Here is a 15,732-nt window from a genome sequence, read left to right as displayed (position 1 = left end):
TTTTTAAGTAGAAGACGTGGAAAGCCCACCACCAAAACAAGAAAATCTGGAGTAACAGAAGAAAAGTTTTGTTAAGTTTCATTGTTATTCCTTTAACCCAAATTACTGCAAGATTAAAATCTTGCCTGAAGACAGAAACAAAATTCAGCAGCAAAACATATACCCAATGTGTTTTTCTTAATAGAAACTGCAGCTGAAGCAAAAAAAGTTTTCATTTCCCTTGGTGATCCTTTAATCTTCAGCATTTCTTCAGACTTTCCTAGAAGTGTCTCTTAATCTATGAAAAATACATTATTTGTAGAGTTTTAGAAGGATTTGAATGCTAAGGTTTTGTACTTTGAAAACAGCTGCAAAAAAGGGGTTTTAGAGATTGAAAGCACTGAACACTACCCACAGGCAGAAATACAGAATTCAGTGCTGCTTCCATCCAATGTGCTTAGCTTTGGGGATGCTTTCCCAGTCCTGTTCCAAGGTGGCAAAAGGACTGGTGAGTGAAGTTGCTCAGACGAAGCAACAAGCAGGTTTTATACATCCTCTAAGGCAATGGTTGAAGAAGAAAGAAATCTTGGAAGATTTATCTTTCCTATTGGAGTGATATCGTTAAGTATACAGGATACTGTTCACATCACAAGGGGGACATTACACAGCATGTTCTGCCTGGTTAGGAAACTTTTGAACAGACTTTGTAGAAAACCAAAAATAATGTATGTAGGGAGCTTTGATATGTGGTAGGATCAAGAAAAGAAGGGGACAGGGTTCATGTTATACATGCAAAAATATCTGCTGGCCTAAAGTACAACCATTACATTCTGCACATTATTATGTCATCATGGCAGCTGCCAGCCTGACCCATACTAAAATGCTTTTAATGCAAAACCTCTCTGCTGTGTAGCTGGAATACCATAAGCATACTGAATCAAATTAGTAAATAAGAAATGGGGTGGGGGTTGGGCAATGATTTCTAACTTTTGTCAAAACATCACATGCAGTTCTTATTTTGAATCCAAGTGATCTTTTAGACTGGTCAAAAAGACAAAGTTCACATTATCTTCTAACAGAAAAGTTGTTTTGGAGTTAGTGGGTCAAAGAGTGTTTTCTGAGCTAATAAGTCCACTATTTGCCACCTTTTTTTTTCTTTTTTCTGTGTGTGTGTGTGTGTGTGTGTGTAAAATCTGCATATGTATTTTATAGGTACTGGACTATTTAATATATATAAAGCACAATGCTTTGAGCTTCTCAAATAACAGTCCTTCAATAAGAAATTACCTTACACTATCACGTGAAGAACACAGAATCTTCAACCAGTCTTTCCATAAATACTGCAGTCAATAGTATAACAAAAAGAGAACTAAAATCTGGATAAAGGCACACAGTTGGATTAAAGATTCACCCGGTTTTGATAAATACTGTGATCCCACTGAAACAAAATAACTCAAATGATTGCATGGAATGATTAGGCTATATAAATAATTACCATTTTGGGGAGGTGGGGAGAAATCAGATTGTGTAAAAAATGTGTGACGATTGTCTAAAAGCCTGCAAACTTCTCAGTACTAGGGGTTGGAATAGAATAAGAAGGTTAAAAACATAAACACCTTAATTTGACAGATCTGGGAGATTCGCCCTCTAATATAAAGAGCTCTTGGGGATTATTCACACTTGCACTGGTGAACGGGCCAGTCCTGAGCCTTAAAGGTGACACCTTTTCTAAGTGATATGAAATGTTAAGTCACTTGGATGGCACCAGCTGAAACTGGAGCCAGTGACCTTTCACCAAAGGCCACAGTGCAGCTTCTGAGGAGGGCAGTGGGTAGAACTGCCAGAGGGGCTGACAGCAGACATTGTGACAAACCCACCTGCTCTGCACTGACAGGCTGGGAGAGCTCTGGAAAGGGGGATATGGAAGGAGATTTTAAGTAACTCTTCCCACTGGTGGCTAGCTAGGAATGTTGTTCTAATGTGGGCTTGCATATTACTGATTAGAAGATAAATCCAGCTCACAATGGGTAAAATGCTAGTTATGAAATGTCAGCCTACAGGCAAAACCAAAAAACAGAGAACTGACCTAGCAAACACGGACAGTATTGACTTTCCTCCTATAACCTTTACATGCTGTCAGTATGGTGTATTAAAAATAGATACATGCAGTCCAGGACTCCTGTAAAGTTGAGGGCAGAATACAGACAAGGAACTATAGTAACTAGGCAAAAATCACTGCTATGGATTCTGTCTGCCAAGTTATGCTAGCAGACCACTGATGCACTGCAGTCTAAATTGATTATTGCCAGCACTCTCACAGACTTCTAAGGGTTCAGGTCCCTGAAAGTTGTCTCTACTAGCAAAGCCTCCTCAGAATTAACATTTTCAGCAGAAACTAGGCCAGTCAGTCCCTGACAGAAATGTCTTGCCCCCCATCAGTCTGGAGAACAGATGCATATATACAACTGTCTAAGGTTTGCCAGGATGCCTCCAAATGCCCCAGCATGACCTGTCAGAACAAGGGTGCCCAGGTTTTTATCTGCCTGAGCCCTCACAGATCATGCCCTTGCACTCTGGATTTCAGCTTCCCCATCTTTCTCTCTTGTTTTACAGGAAGAACTGTGCTCAGTCAGAGTATCTGCACTAATCCATGCAAAGCCCTCAGGCAGGCAGGTTTGTAGCTCATGGCACCCCTAGACAGGACCTCCCAGACCATGAACTGAGTCAGTGTTCAGTGGCAGTCCACCCACAGCAACATGCATGTGGTCCTTACTTTGAGTTTGGTGAAGGTAAGTGGGCAGTGAGAAATAGCAAAGATTTGCTGGTTTTAATGGATTAAAAAACTATCCAGACAGTGTTGGACAGTCCTTCTCCCAAGCACTAGCGTGCTCTTCCCAGCAGCATGCTCTGAATAAGCATGTTAAATGTCAGTATGCTTTGGGAGGATCTTCATACCTCTCTCCTGCTTGCACAGCAGAATCCTTTTCTGTGGTAATCTCCAATCCCAAAATAACACAAAGAACACCTGGTGGAGGTTGCGAGCAATACACAAATTCATGTTTTTCATTAAGCAGGTTAATTTTTGGCTGAGATAGCCAGCTCATCACAGCAGAATCTGTGTATGTACAAGCTGTCTACGCATACTCTTTATCCCATTAAAACCTCTCCACACTAACATGTCATTTTCCATCTTCGTGTAACTGGCTCTAATAGAGTGGCAACCGGCAATATTAAAATAGTATGTCAGAATTAACCTACCCTAATGCCTGTGTTTCACAAACATTAATTCTCCATCAGAGTAAACCCAGACCAAAATACAATGAACAACTTCTGGGGTGCAGATACTGGTATAGGAAAGGTTAAGAGGCTGTAAGAGGCTGCTGAGTCTTCTTCCCAAGACTTTTAAAAGAGGATAGTCAGCTGTATTGCTGATAGTATGCAACTTGTCTGAGAAAGGTGAGTCACTTCCCCCCAGATATTGAATGCAACACAGTATTTCCTTGCAGCACATGCAGCTCTTCTGTAAGCACAAATGATGAATGAAAAAGAAAACATGTTTTTCCATTGCTTTAATTTTTAATGCTTCCCTTAATGCAATCTTTTAATGCCTTTCATTGCACAGTGCAATTGCACATGATTTCACTTAAAAAAAATCTTATGAAAATATGGCTCATTTGCTTTTTTTAGTACAGAAGTCAGCTCAATCTCACAGTACTGCAGCGCATTCTTTGGTTCAGCTGTAAGACATTTTATCCCCTGTGCATAGTGAATTCAGCAAACTTTCTTTACTTAGCTGAATGCTTCTTGACTATCTCAAGGTACTCCTTCACATCATCAGGCGACCCCAAAACAACAGGCACTCTTTGGTGGATATCCTCAGGCACTATATCCAGCACTGCTTGATGACCAGTTGTTGCTATTCCCCCAGCCTTCTCAATAACAAAAGCCATAGGATTGCATTCATAGAGCAGTCTCAGCTAGAAGACAAAAGTCAAAATGGCAGACATCAGGCCAGGCAATGCCAAAAATCATGAAATGTAAATATACTTGGCATATGATTTTAAACCAATCCATTTTCTAAAATGTTCTTTTATTTGATATAAACATTGACTCAACAAAGAAATTGCATGGATTTTCTTTTAAAAAAACAGTGAATGCTGGATTTGCCCCATCTGAGTGCTTTCTCCATAGCCCATGTTTGCATTTGTGCTATTTACAGAGAGATAAAGCTTGTATGTTAAGGCTCAACTGTTAACGAGGCAGACCATAAAGGACTGTGTGAAAATAAAGAAAAACATGTGCTCTGAGCGTGCCACTACATTTCTCTAATGAATAACCGTATCTTATCTGCAACCTGAAGCAATATTTTACGGATAATTACTAAATAGAGCAAAGGTTTTTGCTGAATAAACAGTCCCCTTGTCAGCCTGTAAGTGCATGATCGTCCCTGATTGACCATTGTCCTGGCAGATGCAGCCAGGCACGGTTCCTCCAGGTGAAGTCCTGTTGCCACATACAAGAAGCAGACAGCTTTCTCTCTGGCAGAGCTTCTCGATAGGCCAACTACATTTAGGCTTCTTACAAACTAGCTTGTACTAGAAATCTCAGGGTAATGCAGATTGTTTGCTTTGTAATGTTCTACTTGGTTGGGACCAGCACCACCAGTTTTGGCTGACATGGTGCAGGAGAGCCTGTTTGAGCAGCCCACCCTGTGGTATGTTCCACAAGCTGGATAAGTTTGCAAATAATGACAAGTCACTGCAGTTGAAAGAGGTGAGCAGCAGCCCTAAAATAGGTGTCTGACAACAGGCTGCTGCATTTGTGACAGCATGCAAGGTTTGGGCATATGCCCCCACACAAGAAATACAAGCTACCAAGTTACTAAACACAGGCTCTGTAATCAAAATATTGATCTTGATAGAATAGTGAAATGTCTACATAATGCAGTATTTTCTGTAACTGGGCTTATTCAGGCTTACCTTTCCTTTGGGACTTTTGGAGTTTGCAGGATACAGGAAGATTCCTCCATACACCAGTGTGCGATGCACGTCTGCCACCATAGATCCTATGTACCTCCCACCATACGGTGAACTGCCATCCTACAGAAAAACATTCAAATAAAAGTAAGTGTAGAGCACACCAGGTTAACCTCCCCCACATGCCCCTTTAGCAGTCCTAATGTCTTTCACCTCCATATCATGCTTCACTGATAATTCTCAATGTAGTTTTGGAGAGTACTCTTCCATTTGCTAACTAGGAAAATCTAAGGAAAAGGAATGACAGAAGACTTCAGCATAGATGAGTGGTAGTGCCAACAACAGAAAATGTATCCCAGCTCTCCACTGGCTCTAACACTTGGAAAACACTGCATTTCCAGTAGCAAAAACTCAAATGATAGGAATTGATATTGGGGGTTTGTCTTTTCTAGCAGAAAAAGAATCAAAGTGCAAAAGAAGTGATCTTTCCTACATCTTCCAACCATTTTTTCCAGCTTCTGCAAGTTTTTTTGTTAAGAAAAAGTTAATAGCTGACTTCTGATGTTATTTTCTTATTCTACTCCCTGAAGTACATTTGAATATCTACATAAACAACACCTTAAGCCTGGAAAGACAAATGATAAAAACCATCAATCTTCTTTCAAAGCAAGATCAGGAAGTCAGGAAGGGACACTAATACTTAACAATAGTAGGTGTTCACATTTCACTGTCAGTGTAACAAATCCAGTGATGAAATATGTAAGGCATGAGAACCTTTCATGGTCACTCCTCGGAGCTTTGGGCCTCCTGACACCAGGAAGTTGCACAACCACAAAGCAGACCTTGAAACTACACCAGATTTTCAAGAGAGAGGCACCCCTAGGACACAGCTTGTGTTACACTGAGCAATGACACACTGCCATTTCCACTCTGCTCTCCAGCTACTCAGATGTTGCAGTAAGGAAGCAGCAATACAACACGTTGATCAAATTTCTTCATCACCAGACAAGATTTCCTCCCTACTTGATTACTAAATGCCCAGTTTTGCCTCTAGCACCATGACTCAGGCCCTTATTCATGAAAAAGGATTCAAAAAAAGAAAAAAGGAAGAAAGTGAAAAAATGACAAGGAGGTGCAGTGCAGTATTGGAGAATGCTGAAATATCTGGTTACATCAACTGCTGCTCTCATTAGCAATCCTACATCAAATTATATTTTAAATAGACAGGAAAAGGACACCAGCTCTGAACAGTGTGTAAGAGGAGAATGAGTATTGATCATAAAGCTGGAAATCATGAGTGCTGTTTGTCATCAGAAAGTTTATCTGAAAGAGGGTCTTTTACCTCAGGGAATTTTTTCTTTTTGAGATACTCTGTGACGGCAGGATCAAAATATTTAGCATAGCCTTCATTGAGACTGTAGATATTTCCCTTCTTTTTGATTTTCACATCTCTTTCCACCAAAATGAATTCTCCAATTGCCTAACAATAAGAAAGAAAAAGCATTTGTTAACATTAATTGCTTACTTATTTGCAAACCAAGGCAAAATCCAATAACATACACAATTTAATAAAAACTTACCACCACAGTAAAGTTTTAAAGTAATTCAGTACCTACAAAAAAGTAGTCTTTGCAGTCTACATGCAAGGTATTTTGTTTATCCATAAAACACAGGCAGAGCATGAATCCCAACATCATGCAAGCTTCCTCATACTATCAATCCAACCACTCTTCATCTTGTACTCCCAAAAAATGCTACTTGTAAATTTGTTTATCTCTCCACTCTTTTGCTAGACTTGCAACAGTGTAAGTTTCAGAACTCCAAGGACAATACTGGCTGAACCAAGGCATAAACATCTTCAAATAGCTGCAGATACTCCAGTTCTTTTTTGTTTGGGCTAACTGGAGGCCTGTGACCAAGGGCTGGTCTGTTTAGTTTTCTCTAAGGTAAATTTCCAAGTTAGCGCTACGAGTTAACAAAATAACACGCATGCTTGCTCGAAGTTAAGTCTTTTACTTGAATAAAGTAAAAAATACATGCATCTATGTAAGCTGCTCCAAACAGAGAGTACTAAGTTATATTTCATACAGCTTGACCACTGCAGGTTGTAAAAATTTAAGACTGCCAGGCGGCAAACCTGACTGATCACAAAGAAACAGGCCACTAAAGCAAACTACTTTCTGTTATGATCAACATTATTTTGTTTTAAAACTCATGGTAAATGCATGCTAGAACGTCACATCACCCACACATATCACTTACTCTTTTTCACATCATGGTGGGATCTGAAAACACAGAAGAAGGTTAAATATTTATGCTCCTCTGGTTTACTGAAGTCCTAGCATTAAGGAAAAGACAAATAAGACTTAAAGGGTATTTTGTATTGCAGAAAACTGCTCATTTTAAATATCACATGATTACACATGCTGTGTTATTTGCTCTGCTGACTCAGCTGCCTTCCTGCTCTTGAGTCACACGTGGCACTGCTGCATTAGGCAGGCGGAATGCAAGTCTCTTGACATTGTTGCTGGTGGGTTATAAGTACAAGTTCACTCATTCCTTCATGCTACCTTGAAAACTGCTCCTTTGGTTGATTTTCCTGGGACAAACAGTTCTCAGAGACAGTGCCTGGTAATCCCTAATACAGAAACAAAGAAACAGAAGATACTCTCACCGGATCCAGCATGAAACAGTTGACACCTCCAGCAGAAGTGGCCAGTACCAGCATGGTGGCACTCCCATAGAGTGCATAGCCAGCTGCCACAAGATTGCGTCCAGGCTGTAAAGCATCTTTCCCAGAAGGTTCATCAGGGGACACCTAGAACAAGAAAGAGTAGAGTCAATTTTATTTCATTTCTATTGCTGGTACATGACTGGGCTCTGGGAAAAGGACAGTCTTCTACTCCATATCCATGCATGAGGTGGCACAAATGTTTCCATGATCCCAAACTGAGATTCCTACTGGATGCACTAATACAAATTATATATAGGATACAAACACATTGATCTAGAAATGCTCTTCTAACTAAGCCTAGCAGGAATGCAGGAAGCAGGAAAGGATTAAGGAGATAATAAAGAGCTATGTACCTCCTTGCAGGTGACGATGAACACAGCTCAGAGGAAAATTCAGAGGCACAGTTGAAAAAAAAGAAACATGACTCATAGAGTTTAAAGCTGATCAAAAGTACTTGGAATTTTTTCTGTTTTCTTTTGCTTCACACAAAAATGAAGTTGAAAATACTGTTTTGGGATATATGACAATGTACAAAAGATGATTAGGGTGGAGAGTTGGGTGTGTTTTATCTGACTTACTTTTTCCCCCATGTTGTGACCTGTAAGTCTGGTATTTCAACCTGCTTCAGACAGGGTTTCTGCCTTTCAGAGTGAATTAGACACTTCAAATGCACATGACATATTTCAGCTCTGGTTTGTTTTTGAAGCCTGTCCTTAGGCCAACAGGACTATTAGTAAAGAGAACAAGAAAACCCGAAAGCACATTCCCCAAGTACATGACAACCATGTGGTATTTTGCCTCAACAAAAATATTTGTGAAACCTAAGACATGATCTGTTCCAAGGGGTAATTTCATTAGCTGGCTAATTAAATATCAGCTAGGCTTACATGTACACATAGGTTCTTCTTCTTCTTCTAAGAGACTAGTTCAAATCCTGACTAATTCAAATTCAAACACATGTATGTCTGAAATACTAGATTTAACTTAAAGCTGGCCCTGAGTCTTTTTCACAAACAAGTTTAGTTCGATTTTATTGTCTTTCCATGCAATTTTATTTTGCCAAAAGCTGAACAGTAATAGCTTTTCCTATTCTACATGGAAGAATTTTACCTTTCTATAAATTGCAAAGATGGTCCCAATGGAAACAAGACAGTCAATGTTCGACGAGCCATCTAGAGGGTCTATGCAGACTATGTATTTACCCTAAAAAATACAAAAGAGGGAACTAGATTAGTGAAAGTTTTTATCCACTTCCTCCAAATAAAAACATTTCAGTAGGTAAATTTCCTCAGATATTTACACAGCAATATAAACTAGAACACCTTTACAGATTATAAAGGATCCAAATTCAAATGTCAGCAATTCTTTGGCCCAGATTTCATTCTTGATTACAAATGTGATTCGTGACAAACCAGAAACTGAGGAATCTTTAAAGTACATAGCAGATGATAACATAGGAAAAGTGAAGTTTTCTCATATACTTTTTAATATGAGGAAAACAAGGGGGAATACTTTTATTGGTTTAGTTTCATTTGTGTAATTTAAGTCAGTCCTCTCATATCCACCATCTAGCCTAGGTTGCACTTTCTCTTTAGTTACAACGTCTTTCTGAATAATAAGGGAAAAAGAAAAAACAAATTAGCGTCAGTCTTTTACATGTAGAGCTAAAATCTGTATTTTACATCTGCCTATAGAGGTATTAAAAAGCTCTTTAATGGCTGCCATGCCTAAACTATACATTTTCCTTTATCTGTGCTCTGAAATGGTTAGTTACTACCTTAGCCAGACTGATCTTATCCTACATTTTGGGCAATCAGAAAAGAAACCTCTGCCCTATTGCTGGATTAAGGAATCCTGTAGATACAGGAAATAAACAATACAGGGGGGAACGCTAAATTAACTGTTCCTTTAAATATTTTGTTCCCCCATTGTTTTATTCATAGCTGTCTTAACAAAAATGTAACAACAGTGTTTATTTGTTTTTAATTTGATTTTATCGTGCATGTCAGAAACTTAATTTTAAGCTCAGCAATGCTCTACTCTGCAATTAGGAATTTCTGATATGCATTGATAAAAACACTGTATTGGCTCACATTTAGTTTAGAAAAGCATTAATACTCAGACTCCCTCAGTGATCCTTGAGAATATTTGTTCAGATCTAAGGAAATCACATGCCTGTAGGGTTGTTGTTGTTTTCTTTAAAGAGCTGAGCAGCTATTAGTTGCTATAAAGTTGTTTATTGCTAAGGCGCATCAGTTTACAAAGGCACAGAGTTACAAGCCTTAAAGTTTATGCTGAAAATTCTCAGCATAGAGTCCTAAATAGCAGTAAAGTCCCAAGGTCCCCAGGAAGGCTGATGTTGCCGTGGCCTCTCCTATGTTCTTCTGGGTGAGGATGATGGCAGTGAGGACGGAAGAAATCAGGAGCAAGAGCAAATCTCTCCTCAATGCATAGATTCTTATACACAAATTACCCAACAAGCTAAAAACATGAACTTAAACCACTACTTGTTAACCTATAAGAATTCTAGTTTCTTAGCACACCAGGTTACATATAAACTACCCATATGGTCTATCTTGTTCTATCTAAAAAATGTAAGCAATATTCACACTACAGTTTTATTATGTCTAAAACCATGTTCTTGGAGCCTTCATGGAGACTTATTTTCTATTCTGGTGTGTAGGACTACGTTTTTCAGCCTTCACTAGAACTTGCTAATCTCTCTCTCTGAGGAACTCAGAAAGGCCTCTGTTTTCAGACTCCAACAAATGCCTAGAAAATCAATTTTGAAGATTTCTCAACAGGGAGAGAGAGAACTGCTTAAACAAAGCAAACTTTATTATACTTTGTAAATTATGTTTTTGCTGTTCATTTTAACTAAATTTTTACTCAGATTTTTACATGATCAGACCAAAATATTACTTGGGTAATAGGAATTATCCCACAACAAATGCATGCAGGCTTGTGAATATAAAGAATAATAAATGCAAAAAAAATCTTTTTGTTTCATTGTTGCTAAGTCTTTCATAGGCTTCAAGGAGAATTTTCATTAATTAAAGACCTCAAGATTTGACCAGCAGAGAACAGCTCATCACTGTCCTACTCAAAAAGTGACATTTCAAAAGGGCTTGACTGACCCAGAGCACAGTTCCAGAGATCAGAAGGGGATGAATGAAGTGTTTTCTACATAAAAAGAAAAAGATGGAAGAGAAGGAAGGTGTGGAGAAACACACACACACAAAAACCCCAACAAAACAACCAAAACAACAAAAACCAACAAACATTAGTCTGGAAAGCAGAAATGACAGAAAGAACAAATCTTAACTAAGTTCTCCCCAACCATCACCTCCACCTTCACTGGGAAAGTACCTGTTTTCTGAAACTTTTAGCTCAGATTTACTTTTTTAAATGAGGCGCAGTACACCTTTACAGGCTGATCTGAAATCAACCAGGGAATAACTTTTAAAGTTACTTACCTGTTTTTCAGTTTCTACTATCACAGCATCTTTGTTTTCTTCAGACACAATAACACATGTACTGAAGGATGACTTGAGCATGTTAATCACCAGGTCATTGGAAAGAATATCCAGCTTTTTTACTTGATCTCCAGTCACATTGGTAGACCCAGCAATTCCATAGCTAGAGTAATTGTAAAAGAGAGCATTTCATTAGAATGGAGCACTGCACCTTCTAAAATGTTCTGCTTCTTACACCTGTAAAACCTCCTGTAAATATACAGCACTTTCAAATGACACCTCAGCTTTCTAAACCTGTTTTTTATTTACTGCCCAGTGAATTCTGGCTGAGACATGTTACCATTAGGTGTGTTTGCATATCTAGAAGTTGCTTAGAAATACAAAATACAGAACTGCCTTTCAGCAGTTTGGAAACTACACTTAAACACAGCCAAACCAGGCTGTGAAGACTGAGTTACAATTGTGCTTTTTATTGAGCTCTTAAGACCTGCATATTATTCCTGAATTCTAGGCTCTCCATACCCTAAAAGCTAAGAATTCATTAGAAAATTTTATGCTTTAAAACTATATGAATATATACTTTAAAAATATTAATATATATGTGGATCTGACCACACTAGTTATGCTATATCCTCTGTATGTAATATAATCCTGATTAGCAATATGATGTGCAAATTGCTGAAGAAAAAGACTGTTCACAGACAAATCAACCTGTTTATGGTTTAATGTTTTCAGTTTTGTTTTGAAGTAGTAAATGTTTCCTTGTGAAAAGAACTGAGAAATACAAATAAGAAAGACAAATAAAATGCTACAAGATAATCAGAATGAAACCATCTGGCATACAGAAATGCCAGGAGACCTTATGATATGTGATTTTGATTTTTGCATTTTGTAAGAATGCAAAACAGAGAAAGGGGAAGTTTAGCTCTTAGAAGGAAAAAACAACAGCCAGCTCAGCACACACTCAGATGGCTCTTATGTACTTCAGCTACAGTTCATTGATTAGGCTAAACACTGGTATTTCAGGCTTTATGTAACAACACTGAACATGCCACTTTAGCAATGCATTGCACTTCTTCAGTTTAACACAGGACAAAGAACTGGCATAACTCTGTTTCTCTCTCTCTTTCTCTCTGCTACAGTGATTTGAATATTTTGCACTTTTAGAAAAAAATATGCTTTGAACCTCATACTTATGAGTTGAGGCACAGCTGCAGAACAGCTTCTGCACCTCATCTTTTGGGGAGCCCTGGGAGGGGAAGACAAGGTGTCAGGCATGGAGCCTGTGCTGGGAAGTGTCTGCATGTCTTCTACAGCTGTTCTGCCCCTGCCATGCTGCGCAGCACTAAGCATATAGTTGAGTCTGAGGGTGGTTCTTTCCAAAGAAATGGATTGCTCCTACCCCAGCAGTGATGGAGACTTAACCCCACTATGCAGGGGATCATAAGACAAGTCTGTGGGCACAGATACCAAACCTGTGGGCAGCTGCCAACAGACACACATGTATGACACAAGAGGAATAGGGCCTTAAGCTTACAAATCATATTACAGCTAGGAAACCCTGGTCTCTGCTGATAGACGTAGGAGGCGTATGAAAGGGCTAGTACATAACTATTAAAAATCAGCAGTTACATGCAGTCTGAAGTCAAAATGGAAAATTAATTCAAACATATTTAAAGTGGAGGATTTTTTGTCTTTTTTTCTTATTATATTTCTTCTGCATAGCCTGTAGAGGCAAATTAATTTTCTCTTTACAACATTTTCTATTAAGTAATGAAGTAGCCCATGCCTAAAGCCTTGATCAGCCCACAACCGGGCATATGGAGAATATGTAAAATACTTAGGAGGATCAGTTTCCTACAAGCACTGTCAGCTGTTTCACATTTCAAGAGTTCCAGATTCCTTCTGATACACCTCCAGAACAACATCCCTTTGGTTGACTGCAGACACTACTGCTCCTAACCACTGCACTTTCTAAACACTTTAGATATGCAAAGTTTCATATAGAAACTTTAGTTCCTATGATGCACTATGAAAACAAAAACACTCTGAATTTGATTGAACACCTCAAAGCATAAAATGGTGCTTTGATATTAAGCAATATGCAATAAGCAATAATTCAGCCATATTTTGATAGGCTTTGTCTTCCAGTGTATTTGGTCTTTTGGCTCCAGGCATCCACACCTGCCGAAAGTATTCATGAAGTTCTATTATTGGCAGACATTTCTCAAAGACTGGACGCCTTATACCATTGAAAAGTCATAGGACCTGTGTCACTTAAAAAAAAAATCAAGAAACCAAGACGCTAAAGGGGTTACCTTCAGCTCTGTGCAAGAGGATGGGTTGATGCAACCCCACTCACAGGCTTTTCTTGTGAAAGAAATACCCATTCCCATCCCCTCCCCGATACCCACCACCCCGGGGGCAGCAGGATGCCCTGGACCCGCGGGGATGCTGGCAGGCGGGCAGCTCATCCCGGGACTCACAGGTTGGCAATGCCCGCTTTACGGACGGCGGTGGAGATGGCTTTGATGGCCGTGCAGAGCGAGTTGAGGAGCTGCGTGAACTCCCCGGTGCCCTTCGCCCGCCTGCCTTCCTCCATCACGAAGCGGGTCATGGTGATGACATTGGTGTCGAAGGTGGAGCGGTCCGTCATGGTGGCGGCGGTGGCGAGTGCGGCCGCGGCTGCCGGCACGGTCAGTAGGCTCGGCAGGACGGGGCGGGACGGGGCGGGGCGGGGCGAGCAGGGGAGGCGACAGTCCCCCGCCACCGCCGGTACGGCTGACAGCCACGAGAGGGGTCCCACCCCTCCGTCCCACCGGCACGATAAAATACCGGCGGAGGAAAATCCCCGCCGCACGTTTTTTTTTTTTTTTTTTTTTTTTTAAGCAAATCTTGTCTCGTACATTGTGCGGGGAGAGGCGAGGGAAGGATGCTTTGGGCATTCGTTACGCGGACGGCACAGAGGGTCCATGGACACACGGCTGCTGCTAGTTCTTAGCGTTTGCGGGGGTCGCGCTTCGATGCTAACGGTCCTGAAATCCTGCCCCAAAACTCAGAAGTCAGCTCGGTTTCACCGCTTGATTGCAAAACTCTGTGTGTCACTGTAGATTATAGCGAACTGCGCACAACCTACAGAGCAAGGTTAGTATCTTCGGCTGTGCAGGAATGCTCTCATCCTGACTCTTCAGTGCAGGAAAACCACATATTCAGTAACCGACTCCATCAAGTATTAACTTACTCAGTTTACAGAGATCATGTTAACCCCACGTGTCCCAGCCTTACCCAACACCATAAAAAAGCTGCAAGGAAACAGCCCCTGGAAGCTGGACCCAATGAGAACTTTTGCAACAGACTCTCCAAACCTGTTCAATATAAAGGCATAGGCTGAGTCCCACTTCAAAAGCTAGAAGTTAATGCACCTCACTCAACAAATACTATAAGGGAATCTAGACCCTCCTGAATCTCATTTCTTTTGGTTCTAGCCTTTCTGATTTTGCAACAAAATCAAGCAATATGTTTTGCTGCTTATGTTTGATCAGCAAAATCCAAGCACTAGTAAAGGAAACCAGGTTTACCCAACACCCAACCTTAAATACACGCTTTGACACAATAATTTGACAAACACAAACGTGAACACTAGTGTTCTACTCAGATTTGTTGTACTAGCTATTATTTTATATTCGTGTTATCTAAGAAGATGACTATTTTTTTAGAAACTGATTATTTTTCAGTAGAATACATTCTTGAATTGAATAAGCACAGTCTCAAATTCTAAGTTGAAACTGATATGAAATCATTCCAAATGGTGTAAAATACAGAGGAAAAGTCTTTTACAAGAAGCGTGTCTTTGCATATATATATACATTCTACCTTCATGCAAAGCACACTGCATATATATGCATTAAATACTTCAAAGGTATGCATAAATGTCTTCTCCTGAAAGTGTAAACAACATTGGCCTACTTTACCTATGCCCAGCATCACAGACACTCCTGAAGACATTAGATATGAGTAGTTGTAATGCTCTTCTCTGAACAAAATATTTCAATCTTTGGCAATTGGTCAACAGTATCATAAATAGTGGTCAGCACAGTATCATAAAAATGTTCTGTTAAGGGCAGGTGGATTTGGGAAAAATTACAAAACACGGAAATTAGCCCATTCTTTAAGGGTAAACAATACTCTACGACCATCGAGAGCAGCTACTGCAATCTCAGTAGTAGAGAACAACAAATAGTGAAGACCCAATAACATTTTGGATGAGTACACTGAATCTGGGTAGCAGCAAGTAGGCAGAACAGCATGGGAATATATGACTTATGGTAACAAACTACAGTCCCTGATTTTTTTTTTTAATTTGCCTTAAATGTGAAAACTCTAACAGTACATCAGTAATCTGCAGGAAGAGCTGTACTTCAATATGAAATAGTCAAAATAACCTAAGGTTTTCATATTTATGCCTGAGGATAACTAACCTCTTCCATCTTACAGAGAAGATATACTGTCCTTGAGCTGATGATATGATTTTATCTCAGAACTTTTGGGGTTTGGGAGATGAGTTTTA

At 39.7% G+C, this 15,732-nt stretch overlaps 1 protein-coding gene across 1 annotated transcript; it reads right to left on the bottom strand.

Annotated features, from left to right (window-relative positions):
* Positions 1-3,751: 3,751 nt before the first annotated feature.
* Positions 3,752-14,237, bottom strand: LOC134056432 (fructose-1,6-bisphosphatase 1). The gene is made up of 7 exons (XM_062513221.1): positions 13,652-14,237; positions 11,166-11,328; positions 8,800-8,892; positions 7,630-7,773; positions 6,298-6,435; positions 4,959-5,078; positions 3,752-3,956 (listed from the first exon to the last, which is right to left on the bottom strand). The coding sequence occupies exons 1-7, from the start codon at positions 13,819-13,821 to the stop codon at positions 3,765-3,767; spliced, it is 1,020 nt and encodes a 339-aa protein (XP_062369205.1). The 5' UTR covers positions 13,822-14,237; the 3' UTR covers positions 3,752-3,764.
* Between the last annotated feature and the right edge of the window lie 1,495 nt (positions 14,238-15,732).

Source organism: Cinclus cinclus, chromosome Z (genome assembly GCF_963662255.1).
Source record: "Cinclus cinclus chromosome Z, bCinCin1.1, whole genome shotgun sequence".
Taxonomy (NCBI): Eukaryota; Metazoa; Chordata; class Aves; order Passeriformes; family Cinclidae; genus Cinclus; species Cinclus cinclus.
This window is presented reverse-complemented; position numbering and strand designations above follow the sequence as displayed.